Raw genomic sequence first — 12,521 nt, 5'->3', positions numbered from 1 at the left:
ACCTTCTGACAGAAGCACAGAAATGCATATTGGAATGAAGAACAATATAAGGATAGATATGTAGGTTAATCTAAATGAGTATTTATTGAACAGAACAATAAGTATAAATTCTTGTGGGGCTTAAAATACACACACAGTTAAAATCCATGACAACAATAAACACAGAAGGGAGATGGGTAGGTGGAGACACAGTATTTTAATGTCTTGGCATTACTGGGGAAGTGATAAAAATAATTATTTACTAGAAGGTAGTAAGTCAAAAAGCAATGTTGTAATATCTAAAACTAGTAATGTATAATTTAAAAATTAATAGAGGGGGGTAATGATATAGTTAAAATATTTTAATTGATTCAAAAGAAGGCAAAAAGCAGAGAACAAGGGATGTGAAATAGGTGATCCAAAATAAATGGTAAGATGTTGGGCATACATCCAAATATACCAGTAATTATATTAAATGTAAATGGACTAAAGATTTTTCCTGTTGAAACCAGGACAGAGCAATCTTCCAATTTCAGGCTGGCATGGACTCTGTATAAGACATAATTAACAAGTACAAGTGAAAAGGCAGGGATTCCTAAAGCAAAATATGCAAGGGGGAAATAACCTTTAGCTGCCAGCTCCACAGGGCTAAATCGAGTAAAGTTTGAGCTAAGAAAAACTATCCTTTCAGAGTGCAGATTGCTTTTTAACTTGCAAATGATGAAGACTTTAATCTGTCTTTGTTGCAAGATTTTTATTTTGAGAAGACCTCCTGAATGTGCCATTTAGTTATGCAAATGTAAAGCAGAGATTCTTTATGGAAGCTGTGTGAAAAGCTCAACTATGCTTTGTTGTTACAAATTGTTTTAAATTCTTGCTACTGTTTAATCCCCAGTTTGGTCTTTTCAGAGGGATGGCTGTGGCCAGTTTTCTTCCAAATTATCCAAAAGTAAACACAACTCATCTCTGTATTATTTTTCTTCTGAAGGGCACACACTATAGTCTCACATGAAGAACTCATTGTCTTTGTATTAATATGACTTTACCTGCCCTCTTTGGGAAATTAAAATCTGCCTATTCTACTAAAAGAGAATATATATAATTTTTTTTTTTTTCTGGAGGCGATTTCATTACAAACAGGGACCATTTTACCTGAGAATGTGTCTATCTGATTCATCTGGGATGAAAGCGATCCTTTCTATTGGATTATTACGTATTCCAAATTTCTCTACTGCTTTGGAGATTGGGCTTGAAAGTAGGTGATGAACGGCAACTCAGTCAACCTCACTACATTACACTTCTGTTTCTGTCAGTGTCAGGATATTGATTTGGCTGGACCATCATCTGAAAAGTTATTATTCTTATTGAATGGTCCAGAGTCTACGGTATGGAAGGTAGGGCTACGGATTAGAGTGGAGACGGGACAGATAGAAAAGTTTGGGTTCCCTCTCGCTGTGTCTCCCAGGCTGGAGTGCAGTGGCGATCATAGTTCACTGCAGCCTGGAACTCCTGGGCTCAAGCAGGCCTCCGGAGTAGCTGGGCTACAGGAGCGCCCCACCACGACCGGCTTTCTTAACGGCTTAAAAAATTGTTCATTCACGAGCAACATTTTTTTTTAAACCATCTACTACAGTACTTGTACAACATTATTCTAAGCGCTGGAGATGCAGAGTCATTATAGGAGAGCATTTACCAGGAAATGTATTCGGAATATATAGATAGATAGACCACATATAAGTGCAAAATGAGTAGAGCAAATGATACTACTACATAAGTTCAGAAGAGGAAGTCAGCATGGAAGTTAAGGCAATGGGTGAGAGGGAGGCCCTTAAAAGCTAAAGCTGAGATACAATGAGGTATTGGGGGCGACAGTCTAGGTGGGGTCGGTCGTACGGGGTTGGGGACAGGGCAGAGAAAGGTCTGGCAGCAGGATACACTTCCACGTAAACGATTAAACATTTAGTATGTCTTTTTCATGTCTACTGTCTTTCCTTCTTTTTTTCTGAATGCAGAAAAAAAAAGTATGACTCGGCCAGGTACAGTGTTTCACACCTGTAATCCCAGCACTTTGGCAGGCCGAGGAGGCCGGATCACTTGAAGTCAGGGGTTCGAGACCAGCAGCCTGGCCAACATGGTGAAACCCCGTCTCTACTAGAAATACAAAAATAAGCCAGGCATGGTGGCGGGCGCCTGTAGTCCCAGCCACTCGGGAGGATAAGGCAGGAGAATCGCTTGAACCCGGGAGTTTGAGGTTGCAGTGAGCCAAGATCGCACCACTGCACTCCAGCCTGGGCAACAGAGCGAGACTGTCTCAAAAAAAAAAAAAAAAAAAAAAAAGTATGACTCAATCTCTGCATCAAATACTTTAAACTAAATGAAAGGCAAGACAAAGAAACGTCCATGCAGCCAGTAGAGGACAGGCAGGCCATGAAGTGCCTGCTCCTGGTTCCGCCGTAAGTACGGACAAGAGTTCTGCACAGGGCAAGAAGGGAAGACCGGCTTTGGAATAAGACAAATCTCAGTCCCAGGCTCAGGTGCGCGCCACACACTAGCTGTGTGACCTCGTCCAAGTCACATGACCCAGGTCTGTGGAGTTTCCCATAAAATAGCTCTAGTGAGGTCCAAGGACCCTCTCAGTTGCTGGGGGAAGGAAGAAATGAAGTCACTGCTGAAAGGCTTAAGACGGGTGCCTCTCGTTCCACCCTCTCCCCAATCTTCCCACCAACAGAAGAGAGCCGTCGGGGGCTGAGACGAGCAGCCAGGGGTAAGAACGGGAAACCGCCTCCTCGCAGCCCTCCAGGCCCCGCCCTCGGGCGGACCCCGGTCTCGGGCTCCGGACAGTCGCTCTGCAGGCAAATGAGTGGGGAGGGAGAGCTCACTAACTGTAAACAGACGCCGCTGAGAGTTCCCATCCTGCGTGGCTGCCGGATTTCCGTGCCACACTGAAGCCACCCCACCCAGGCGCCTGCCCTCAGTTTCCCCAGTGGTGGCATGGGGTGCACCAGCTCCTCCTCTCCCGGGTCGCCGTCTGACTTAAACGCGTGAGAAGGTACAGAAACAGCCGACGCTCAACGGCCTCCAGCCCCACGGAGTCCTCCTCCCACCCTGGCTTTGGCCTTTTGTACCGGCCCCACGTGACCCCGCCGGCCGGCTCTTCCCTGCTGCCCCGCCCCGCCCTCCGGCCTTTCCCGGCTCTCGGCCCAGCTCTTCCCGCTCTCGGCCGCCCCCCTCCCGCGCTGCCGGGCCTCCGCCTCCCCTCGCCTCCCGCCCAGGCTCTTCCCGCTGCCTCCCCCAGGCCGCCGTTCCCTCGCGACGCTCCCCTCCCCCCGCGGCTGTTCCGCCGCCTCGCCTCCCCTCCCCCCGGCTGGAGCTCACTGTCTCCAAGATGGCGGCCGTGTCAGTTTGGGGCATCTCCGCGGTCCGGCCCGGGTCCCCGGGATCCGGGCTCTACTTCCTCCCGGTAAGTAGCCGAGGGGCCGTCCCCGGCAGCCCCTGGCCGCCCAGCCCGAGGCTGAGCCGCTCCAGGGCCCACTCCGCTGCCTCGCGGGGTCGGCGGGCCGCTGCAGGCCCCGCCGCGGCCTGCGCCGCCTCCCGCTGCTCTGCGCCAGGCCTCGGGCTGGGGCGCCGTGGCCGCCCCCTCGCGCCCGCCCGCCGGGCCCGCCCGCCCGGCGCCCGGCTGCCCCAACTCGCGGCCCGCGCGCCGCCGCCCGGTCCCGCGCTCGCGGGCCCCGCGCCCCCGACCCCGCCGGCCGGGCCCGCCCTGGGGGAGCCGGCGGGTGGGCGGGCGGCGAGCGGCCCAGGCCGCGGAGCCTCGGGCTGGCGGAGCCGGCGAGCCCGCTCTCCCTCGGGGCGCGCCCACCCGCCCGCCGCGCGCAGTGCCGGCCGGGCCGGGTCGCTTCTCCCCGCGCTCGCGGGCGCTAGGGCTCCGGCTCGGGTTCCGGCTCCGGCTTGGGCTCCAGCCGGGGGCGCGGGGATCCAAGCCGGGCTGAGGCAGCGAGCGGGGCTGACAGGCCGGCGGGTGTTGTGGTGCGAGGCGCAGCACGTGTGGTGTTGTGTCTGCCGGGCTGTCAGCCCCGCCGCCGAGGGGAGGCCGGGCGCCTGTCAACCTCGCCGCTTGGCTCGGTGCACGACTGTCAGGCTCCAGCAGCCCGCGCCGCCCTGGAGCCGGCCCCCAGAGCTTAGGGTGCGGAGCTGGGCCGGGGCGATGCACCGCTCTGAACTCCTTCACGTGATTTCATTGTTAACTTGTGCTCTGGGTCTGTTTCCATCGCGTGGAAACGGCGCAGCGCCCATCGGCGTGCTGCGGGGCTGTGCGGATCCAAGTTTTTAAAGTTTCTTGCTCTTTGAAAAGAGAGCGCGAAGACGTGTTTGGGGGTGGGGAATGGGGACGGGAAGGACTGTCGGAAGCGAGTTGCGCTCGCTCTAGCCGCTAGTGTACTTTCCGGGAGTTAAGATCCGAGGCTGCAGGCGCTTGACTTTCCGAAGACCAGGAGACTGATGACAATCCCGGCCGGAAAGACAATGAGTGACTGTCACTCATTTTTTTTACCTGCGAAGCTTAGTTAATTAGGACGTTCGTTCCCAGCTTCTTAAACTCAGGTTGTAGCTTCTCTTTTAGTTTAGACTTAATATCTGTATAATGAGCTTGCTTGGAGTAATAATACTCTGATATTTACCCTCTTGAGACCCTCACCAAATTGAAGCATAGCTCTCCAAGGGGGCTTCTATTTAGGCAGCTAATTTAAAAACAAATCTTGGCTCAGGTTTGAATGTTTGCTTCACTCTTTTCTTTCCTATCAGAGTTAATAGTAATATCTCTTTCCTAGTGTGTATTAGTTTTCCGTTTGATTTTAATGTCAGTACTAAGAATAGTTGCTGTGGGAGCCATTTGTCTAGCATTGTTTATATTGTAATGCAAATGATCTCTAGAATGAGAGCAGAAGTTCTAAAAAACACTTCAGTTAAACTTAGTTTTCGAGGTAAAAGAGTTAGATTCAGAATTCAGTATTTTAGTGATTAAATAAAATTGCAAGTTAGATTCAGAATTCAGTATTTTAGTGATTAAATAAAATTGCATCTACCAGGTTCTTTTGTAGGGATACTTACTTTGATTCAGAGAGACAGTATGTTTGTGTTTATGTTTTATTAGTGTTCGTTTCAGGACAGCAATCTTGAATTTATATCTTTATTATTTGGGTGTCTCTTTAGACCCACAAGTAGCCGGTACATTTCTTTTTCTGTACTGTACATTTGACATGTAGTATGTGCGTTGACCCCAGTGATTCTGGGCCTTCCTCACGTCTAGTTTTCCTGTCTATGGATTACTTATATGCAGTTTGACAGTTGTGACTCTCTTCAGCATATGGATAGAAACATCTTAGTTTGGATTAGGAGAAGCTATCAGCATATAATTCTTAAAATTTGAATGTAAGGAAACATCTTAGTTTGGGTTAGGAGAAGCTATCAGCATATAATTCTTAAAATTTGAATGTAAGTGAATTATTGTTAAATTCAGGCAGCACTTTCACACTAGGCTATTTTCAATAGTATTTTTGTTTCCATTAGGAAAGATTAAGGTAATACTATACTTAAATTATAAACTGGGTGTGCATATTGTATTCATTGTTTCTTTTCATATAAGAAATAGCTAAAATTTTCTCAATCGTTTTCTGCCTATCTTATTGACTGTTTTTGTCCACTCTGAATGTCTAGAATTTTGAAAGATGAAAGATTCACTCTTACTTTCATTGCAGGATTCTTTCTACTAATCCAGATACTTGTTGAAGTGCTGACTAGTTTCTTGGGGAAAGATGTCAAGGAAGAGTTGAAATTCCTAGACTGGTGAGCAGAGATTGCGGAGTACAGAATAGCCATCACCCCCTCTGGTTAGTGGTAGCTTCAGGTCATTCTTAGAACACTCATCGTGTTTCCTCATTGTATCCTAATTACTCATGTTTTTTTTTTTCTTTTGTTTTTTATCCCAATGGTTTACATACATGATTGTTTTGGAATGTTAATAGATAAGTTTGGAAATTGGCAAAGGTGCCCACTAAACACTTGCTGTTTGATTGCTTTAAGATGAGGATGCTTATTTTCGTTCGAAATAGGTGTTGGTAGAAAACTGACCTTATTTTCATTGCTTTTCAGGCATAAGATGCACATTTTTCTGCTCTGAAGCCGGGAATGAAATATTCTTGAGTTCTTACAGCTTTATGACAAGACCTATGTGTGGTGCTATTGAGAAATTCATTGGGAAGTTGGAAGACATTTCAAACAACAGGTTGTTTTGGTTTCTATAGTACAATTGGGGAGGCATTCTGTTTTGTGAAAGGAGGAAGGACTTAGGCCAGAAAACTTGTATGCTATGGTTAACTGGTTCCCAGCCTCCGAGAATCTTGGTTTCCATGGTGTAAAACTTACTCAGCATCAGGATAAGGGATAACGACTCTATGGATATACAGAATCCTTCACCATGGTAAAACTCGCAAACCCGCTTTATACTGAGTGGATTTTGGAGGCCATCAAAAAAGTGAAAAAGCAGAAACAGCGTCCTTCAGAAGAAAGGATATGCAATGCTGTGTCTTCATCCCATGGCTTGGATCGTAAAACTGTTTTAGAACAATTGGAGTTGAGTGTTAAAGATGGAACGATTTTAAAAGTCTCAAATAAAGGACTCAATTCCTATAAAGATCCTGATAATCCTGGGCGAATAGCACTTCCTAAGCCTCGGAACCATGGAAAATTGGATAATAAACAAAATGTGGATTGGAATAAACTGATAAAGCGGGCAGTTGAGGGCTTGGCAGAGTCTGGTGGCTCAACTTTGAAAAGCATTGAACGTTTTTTGAAAGGTCAGAAGGATGTGTCTGCGTTATTTGGAGGCAGTGCTGCCTCTGGCTTTCACCAGCAGTTACGATTGGCTATCAAACGTGCCATTGGCCATGGCAGACTCCTTAAAGATGGACCTCTTTATCGGCTCAACACTAAAGCAACCAATGTGGATGGGAAAGAGTGTTGTGAGTCTCTTTCCTGTTTACCTCCAGTGTCCCTTCTTCCACATGAAAAGGATAAGGTAAGAATGGCATATGCCTCCGGGTTTATAGAGCTGATGATATAGGATGCTACAAATTCACATTTCTGGAAAGTTATATTCAAGTTTTTTGTTTGGGGACTTTAGTGGAGTCATCACCTCTGGTTTTTTATTGGTGAGTTGTAGCTATGAGAACATAGATTTGTTCTGGTACTTTGAAATATTTGAAGCCTAAGATAAAAATGTAGAATGTTAATCTTCCTAAAAGAACTTTTTTACATTGCAATGAAAAAGTGGCATATTAGTTTAAAACCTTTTTTTAAAAACTTTTTTTTATTATTTTGCTTGAGGAGTAGTCCAGCGTGAGACTATAAAACTTTTAACTAAAGGTTCTTACAATGCCTTACTACTGGAAGTTGATGAGCAGCCAAATCCTGGAGACTTGAATTTGAAACAAGCAGATGACTCTGAGAACCTGTCTTTTTCTATTTTCCATTTTGTTGCAGATTACTCGTTAGACAGGAATGAGACAGATTCTCATGACCCCTAGGCGCAACTAAGCAAACTTAGCAATTCTTGTTTCTGCTGTTTGTATTATAGCTTTCTATCATGTATTATGGCTTTGCATATGATCAAGTCCTGAATGTTGTTATTTATGACAGCTGTAGTTGCATGGGACAGGAACACAGTATCCTAAATTAGAAGAGTTCTGGAGGGCCTGGTACAGTAGTTCATGCCTGTAATCCCAGCGCTTTGGGAGACTGGGACAGGAGGATGGCTTGAGCCTAGGAGTTTGAGCCCAGTCTGAGGAATATAGCGAGACCCCATGTCCACCAAAAATAGAAAAATTAGCCAGGTATGGGCACGCCTGTAGTCCTAGCTACTTGAGAGGCTGTGTTGGGGAGGATTGCTTGAGTACAGGGGTCTGAGGCTCCAGTGAGCTATGCTCTCACCACTGCACTCCAACCTGGACAACTGAGTGACACCTGTTCTAAAAACAGAAAGGTAAAGTTCTGGAGAGTTGGAAGTTTTGATGCCCAGGTGTATACTTTACTCTGTTGTGTTTTAGGATGTTGTTGTGTATAGTTGAAAGTACGACTTCTTAAACAGTAAATTTTGGTGCTTAAATAGATATTTGGAGATTAGGAGAATTTTGTTAGTACCTGTTTTTTACATTGATCTAGTATCTTCGCTGTAAATTTTCTTGAGGTGCTTAGAGCAGTGATGCTTTAAGTTGCTGCACACCTTGGTAGACATAAGTAAAATGGTCTTCATTTTGCTTAAGATGATGGGGGTACTCCTAGGGTGGAAAGATGGTAAAGTTAACATTGAATGTATTTTGAAAATTTGAGATTTGATCTAAATTTGTTGTATTATTAGCAGCCCACTGAATACCTGGAGATTTTTCTTCAACAATTGAAAATTAACAGTATTTTTTTTTGATGAAAGTTTTAGAGATCTATTCTAGGGTTCAATTTTCCCTGTGAACATTGAAATAAAACATAATCTTGCTGTTATTACTCTTGAAATGATTCTCATATAGTCATGAATTGACAGAGAATCTCATTCATAAAATGGCTCTATATAATTTGAGCGTTTATTAAGAGTATGTATTAAAAATTCAAAGTAGACAAGTAATTAAAATGCTTTATTCTGTATGCTCTAAGAACTCTTACCTGTAGAAACTTTATCACATGTGGCTGAAGTTAAATACAATGATTGGATTGCTACAATTTTTAAATGATCTAACAGGTTAACTGCCTGGAAACAGGAAATAATTTATAGTTAGATCAATTCAGTGCCATACCTGTGAAGTAGATGTTATAAGTTCTTGTTAACCTGTTTGCTTTTATTTATTTTTGAGTCGGAGTCTCGCTCTGTCGCCCAGGCTGAAGTGCAGTGGTGCAGTCTCACTCACTGCAATCTCCGCCTCCCAGGTTCAAGCGATTCTCTTGCCTAAGCCTCCCAAGTAGCTGGGATTAACATGCACCACTATGCCCGGGTAATTTTTGTATTTTTAGTAGACACGGGGTTTCACCTTGTTGGCCAGGCTGGTCTCGAACCCCTGACCTCAGGTGATCCACCCGCCTCTGCCTCCCAAAGTGTTGGGATTACAGGCGTGAACCACCGTGCCTGGCCTGTTGTCTGCTTTTATTGTAATTACACTTGCTTGAATTATCAATAGATATTTTAATTTTAAAAAATATTAGCCATATAAAAATGTCATTTGAGCATATTTTTAAAAGGTAGTCAGTATAGTACAGTGCAAGACAAGTCCAAGTCCTAGAACCCTGGGATTTTACTTTTGGAAGGGACCCTGAGAACCGTCTAATCCAACAGTCCTTATTTTGCAGCTGAGCTAAGGACCTTTGTTGAGGCCATTTCATAGCACCTTTGCATTAAGAAAAGTTTAACTCAGTAGAGATGTGCTGTTTTGCTTTGACTGGAGTTCAGTGGTGTGATCTCAGCTCACTGCAGCCTTCGCCTCCCAGGTTCAAGCGATTGTCCTGTCTCAGCCTCCTGAGTAGCTGGGAGTATAGATGTGTGCCACCACGCCTGGCTACTTTTTTTTTTGTTTGTTTGTATTTTTAGTAGAGACGGGGTTTCACCATGTTGGCTAGGCTGGTCTCAACTCCTGACCTAAAGCGACCTGCCGACCTCGGCCTCTCAAAGTGCGGAGATTATTGGAATGAGCCACCGTACCTGGCCCCATTTGCTTTTGGAGAAATAAAGTGAGAAAAACAAAAGTGATTTAATAATTGAAAAAATGAAAAAGAAATACCCATTTGCTTACATTGCTTTCATATATAGTTTTTTTTTTTTTAAAGATGGAATTTCGCTGAAGTGCAAATGGCACTTGGCTCACCGCAGCCTCCACCGCCCAGGTTCAAGCAATTCCCCTGCCTCAGCCTCCCAAGTAGCTGGGATTACAGGCATGCACCACCATGCCCGGCTAATTTTGTATTTTTAGTAGAGACAGGGTTTCTCCCCGTTGGTCAGGCTGGTCTCAAACTCTCAACCTCAGGTGATCCACCCACCTCAGCCTCCCAAAGTGCTGGACCGCGCCCTGCCTATAGTGTTGTTAACTGAAGTAACTCAATTTAGACATGTGGGAAAATAGAGTTTGTTTCTTTGAGTAAGTAGACTTGTATGTGTACTGATCTCTTTGGAAAACTAATTTCATGATAACATCTATTAAATTAGAGTTGATGAGCTCTGTTCTGTATTTTTAAATGGAGTCTTATTTTCAGTAGTGAATTACCTGTGTGACTTCCCCCAAAGAAAGGAAAAGTTTACATTCAAAATCGTAATACAGTGAACTCTAGGGTGAGGGATTATTCCTTTGAACAGATTATCTCTGCCCCTTTTATTGTATTTTAACTATTTTCTTTCCTTCAAACTACGCAATCAGTTCATATGCAGAATTGATGGTTTGCCGTTACGAACCTAGATGTTTTCAAAAAAAAAAAAAATTATCCAGAGTTTATTTGACAGTGATGGAGAAAGGAAGGTGTATAGGTCAGAAGTAGTTTCACTTTTAGGCATTAATTGGTTTGGCATATAGTCGTTGAACACCTACTGTGGACCAGGCAATCTGCTTGGAACAGAAACAGTTCTGTCTTCTCTGGGATGCTAATGCAGGGATTTCTATTAACCTGACCAACTGTAAGTTGAAGATGAAATTCAAAGACTGCGTGGAGTAACCTGAGCAAGTTCCTCTTTACTTTTTCCGGTTTCAATTCTACCTTTTTTTGTGTGTGTGATACTAACCTTTGGAAGGAATTGTATGTTAGATTTTCAGCAGTGGTTTTGATCCTTTTGGGAGATCAACTGTGTTGGAATACGTTTAAGAGGAGTTTTTGTGAAGACATTTGAACTTTAGTCTGTATTCTTCTCACATTGATAAGTACTGAGGAGAATCCATGGGATACTATGATTAAAAGTTTTTTGGCCGGGCCTGGTGGCTCAGGCCTGTAATCCCAGCACTTTGGGATGCCGAGGGGGGCAGATCACCTGAGGTCAGGAGTTCAGGACCAGCCTGGCCAACATGGTGAAACCCTGTCTCTACAGCAATACAAAAATTAGCCTGGCATGATGGTGGGTGCCTGTAATCCTAGCTACTCGGAAGGCTGAGGCAGGACAATCGCTTGAACCTGGGAGGTGGAGGTTGTAGTGAGCCTAGATTGTGCCTCTGCACTCCAACCTGGGCAACAGAGCAAGACTCCATCCCAAAAAAAAAAAAAGTTTTTAACCCATGTTATAAGGGAAAATTTTGAGCTAACTTTAGAGTGTGGTAGTTCATGGTGAGTTTATTTATTTGTTTATTTACTATGTGCCAGGCGTTACTTTAATGCTGTACGTATATTAACTCATTTAATCTTCTAACATAACTAGCTACTGTTAGGTTAGCTAGCTATTAATAACATAACAGTACTAGCAGTGAAATAGGTACTTTTATTTTACAGGTGAAGAAACTGAGGCATAAAAGAGATTTCAGTAGCTTGCAGAAGTCACACAAATATTAGGTGGCAGAGCTAGGATTTGAATTTGGGCAGTCTGGCTCCAAATTCTTTCTAATAGCCATACTGACCACCTCTTAGGAGCAGTAACGTATGATGGCTATCACTGCACTCAAGTACAAACTCGTGAATGTCCTTGGTGTTAACTTCATAGCACATTTCCTAATTGTAAAAGGACAAATTCCCCACCCCCCTTCGTTGTTTGTGTCCATTTTTCTTTTTTGCAGAACAGATTTGAAAACTCACTTTGGACCAGTGATAAGAACGTGTTAGGAACCAAAGATTATGAGTAATCTAGTTTTGTATATCTGAGGTCCATTAAAAAAAGGTTTTGCCTACATGCCGTTTTTTTTCCCTTAAAGTTAATTTCTATGCTTACTAGTTTTCATTTCAGTTGTCACTAACAAATTTTCTGATAGGCATGGTAGGGATCAGTTGTATGGCTATACCAGAGTGCTTTAATTTGGGACAGAAATACTGCTTTCCTTGAATCATGGGATTATAGGTGAGGAGAATAGTGTGTAACTGGCTTAAATAGCAACTTCCTCCTTGTAAATTTCTTTTTGATATATAGATATTACTGTAAGGTAATTTATTCCATTTACTTCACTTATTCATTATTTATTTAGCAAACATTTGAATGCCTGCCGTGAACAGTGGATTTCGGACTTAGGTCCTGTGAGGGGATTAAAGCAGACAGAATAGAGATACAAAATACATTTTTTGAAAGCCTTTTTTAGTTTATGAACTGTTAATTTTTTTATATTATTTTTTTTTCATACCAATTAAGTGTTATGACTTTGAGAAATAATTAGATGTTTAGTGGGCAAGGCAATTATTTGAGATTGTGATGGTCCATTTAAAAAATTATATAGTGAGTCTTGGAAAGAATAATTTTTGCCTGATTTCAAACTTCTGAGTTCATTTTACACACTGACATAATTTACTTGAATATATATAGTTTGTGTTCTGTATTACTAGCCCAGAAAAGT

The 12,521-nt window shown here is 43.7% G+C and overlaps 1 protein-coding gene and 1 non-coding gene across 6 annotated transcripts in view; both read left to right on the top strand.

Moving 5' to 3' along the window:
- Positions 1-3,352: 3,352 nt before the first annotated feature.
- KAT6A (lysine acetyltransferase 6A) overlaps positions 3,353-12,521 on the top strand; it is a 121,173-nt gene continuing 112,004 nt past the window's right edge. For 2 of the 5 annotated variants that reach the window (XM_073998719.1, XM_065519142.2), the window contains exons 1-3: positions 3,353-3,439; positions 5,733-5,820; positions 6,127-7,051. In XM_073998719.1, coding sequence (XP_073854820.1) covers positions 6,452-7,051 — 600 coding nt within the window. In that variant the 5' untranslated portion in view covers positions 3,353-3,439; positions 5,733-5,820; positions 6,127-6,451. Of the gene's footprint in view, positions 3,440-5,732; positions 5,865-6,126; positions 7,052-12,521 lie in introns of all 5 variants that reach the window. The other 3 variants (XM_045399087.3, XM_045399086.3, XM_065519143.2) reach the window with 2 other exon arrangements.
- Positions 11,778-11,849, top strand: LOC123575406 (small nucleolar RNA SNORD112). Its single transcript, XR_006700696.1, has one exon. It is a non-coding gene; the product is annotated as a small nucleolar RNA SNORD112 (small nucleolar RNA).

Source organism: Macaca fascicularis, chromosome 8 (assembly GCF_037993035.2).
Source record: "Macaca fascicularis isolate 582-1 chromosome 8, T2T-MFA8v1.1".
Classification (NCBI taxonomy): domain Eukaryota; kingdom Metazoa; phylum Chordata; class Mammalia; order Primates; family Cercopithecidae; genus Macaca; species Macaca fascicularis.
The sequence above is the reverse complement of the archived record's forward strand: the minus strand, read 5'-3'. Positions and strand labels throughout refer to the sequence as shown.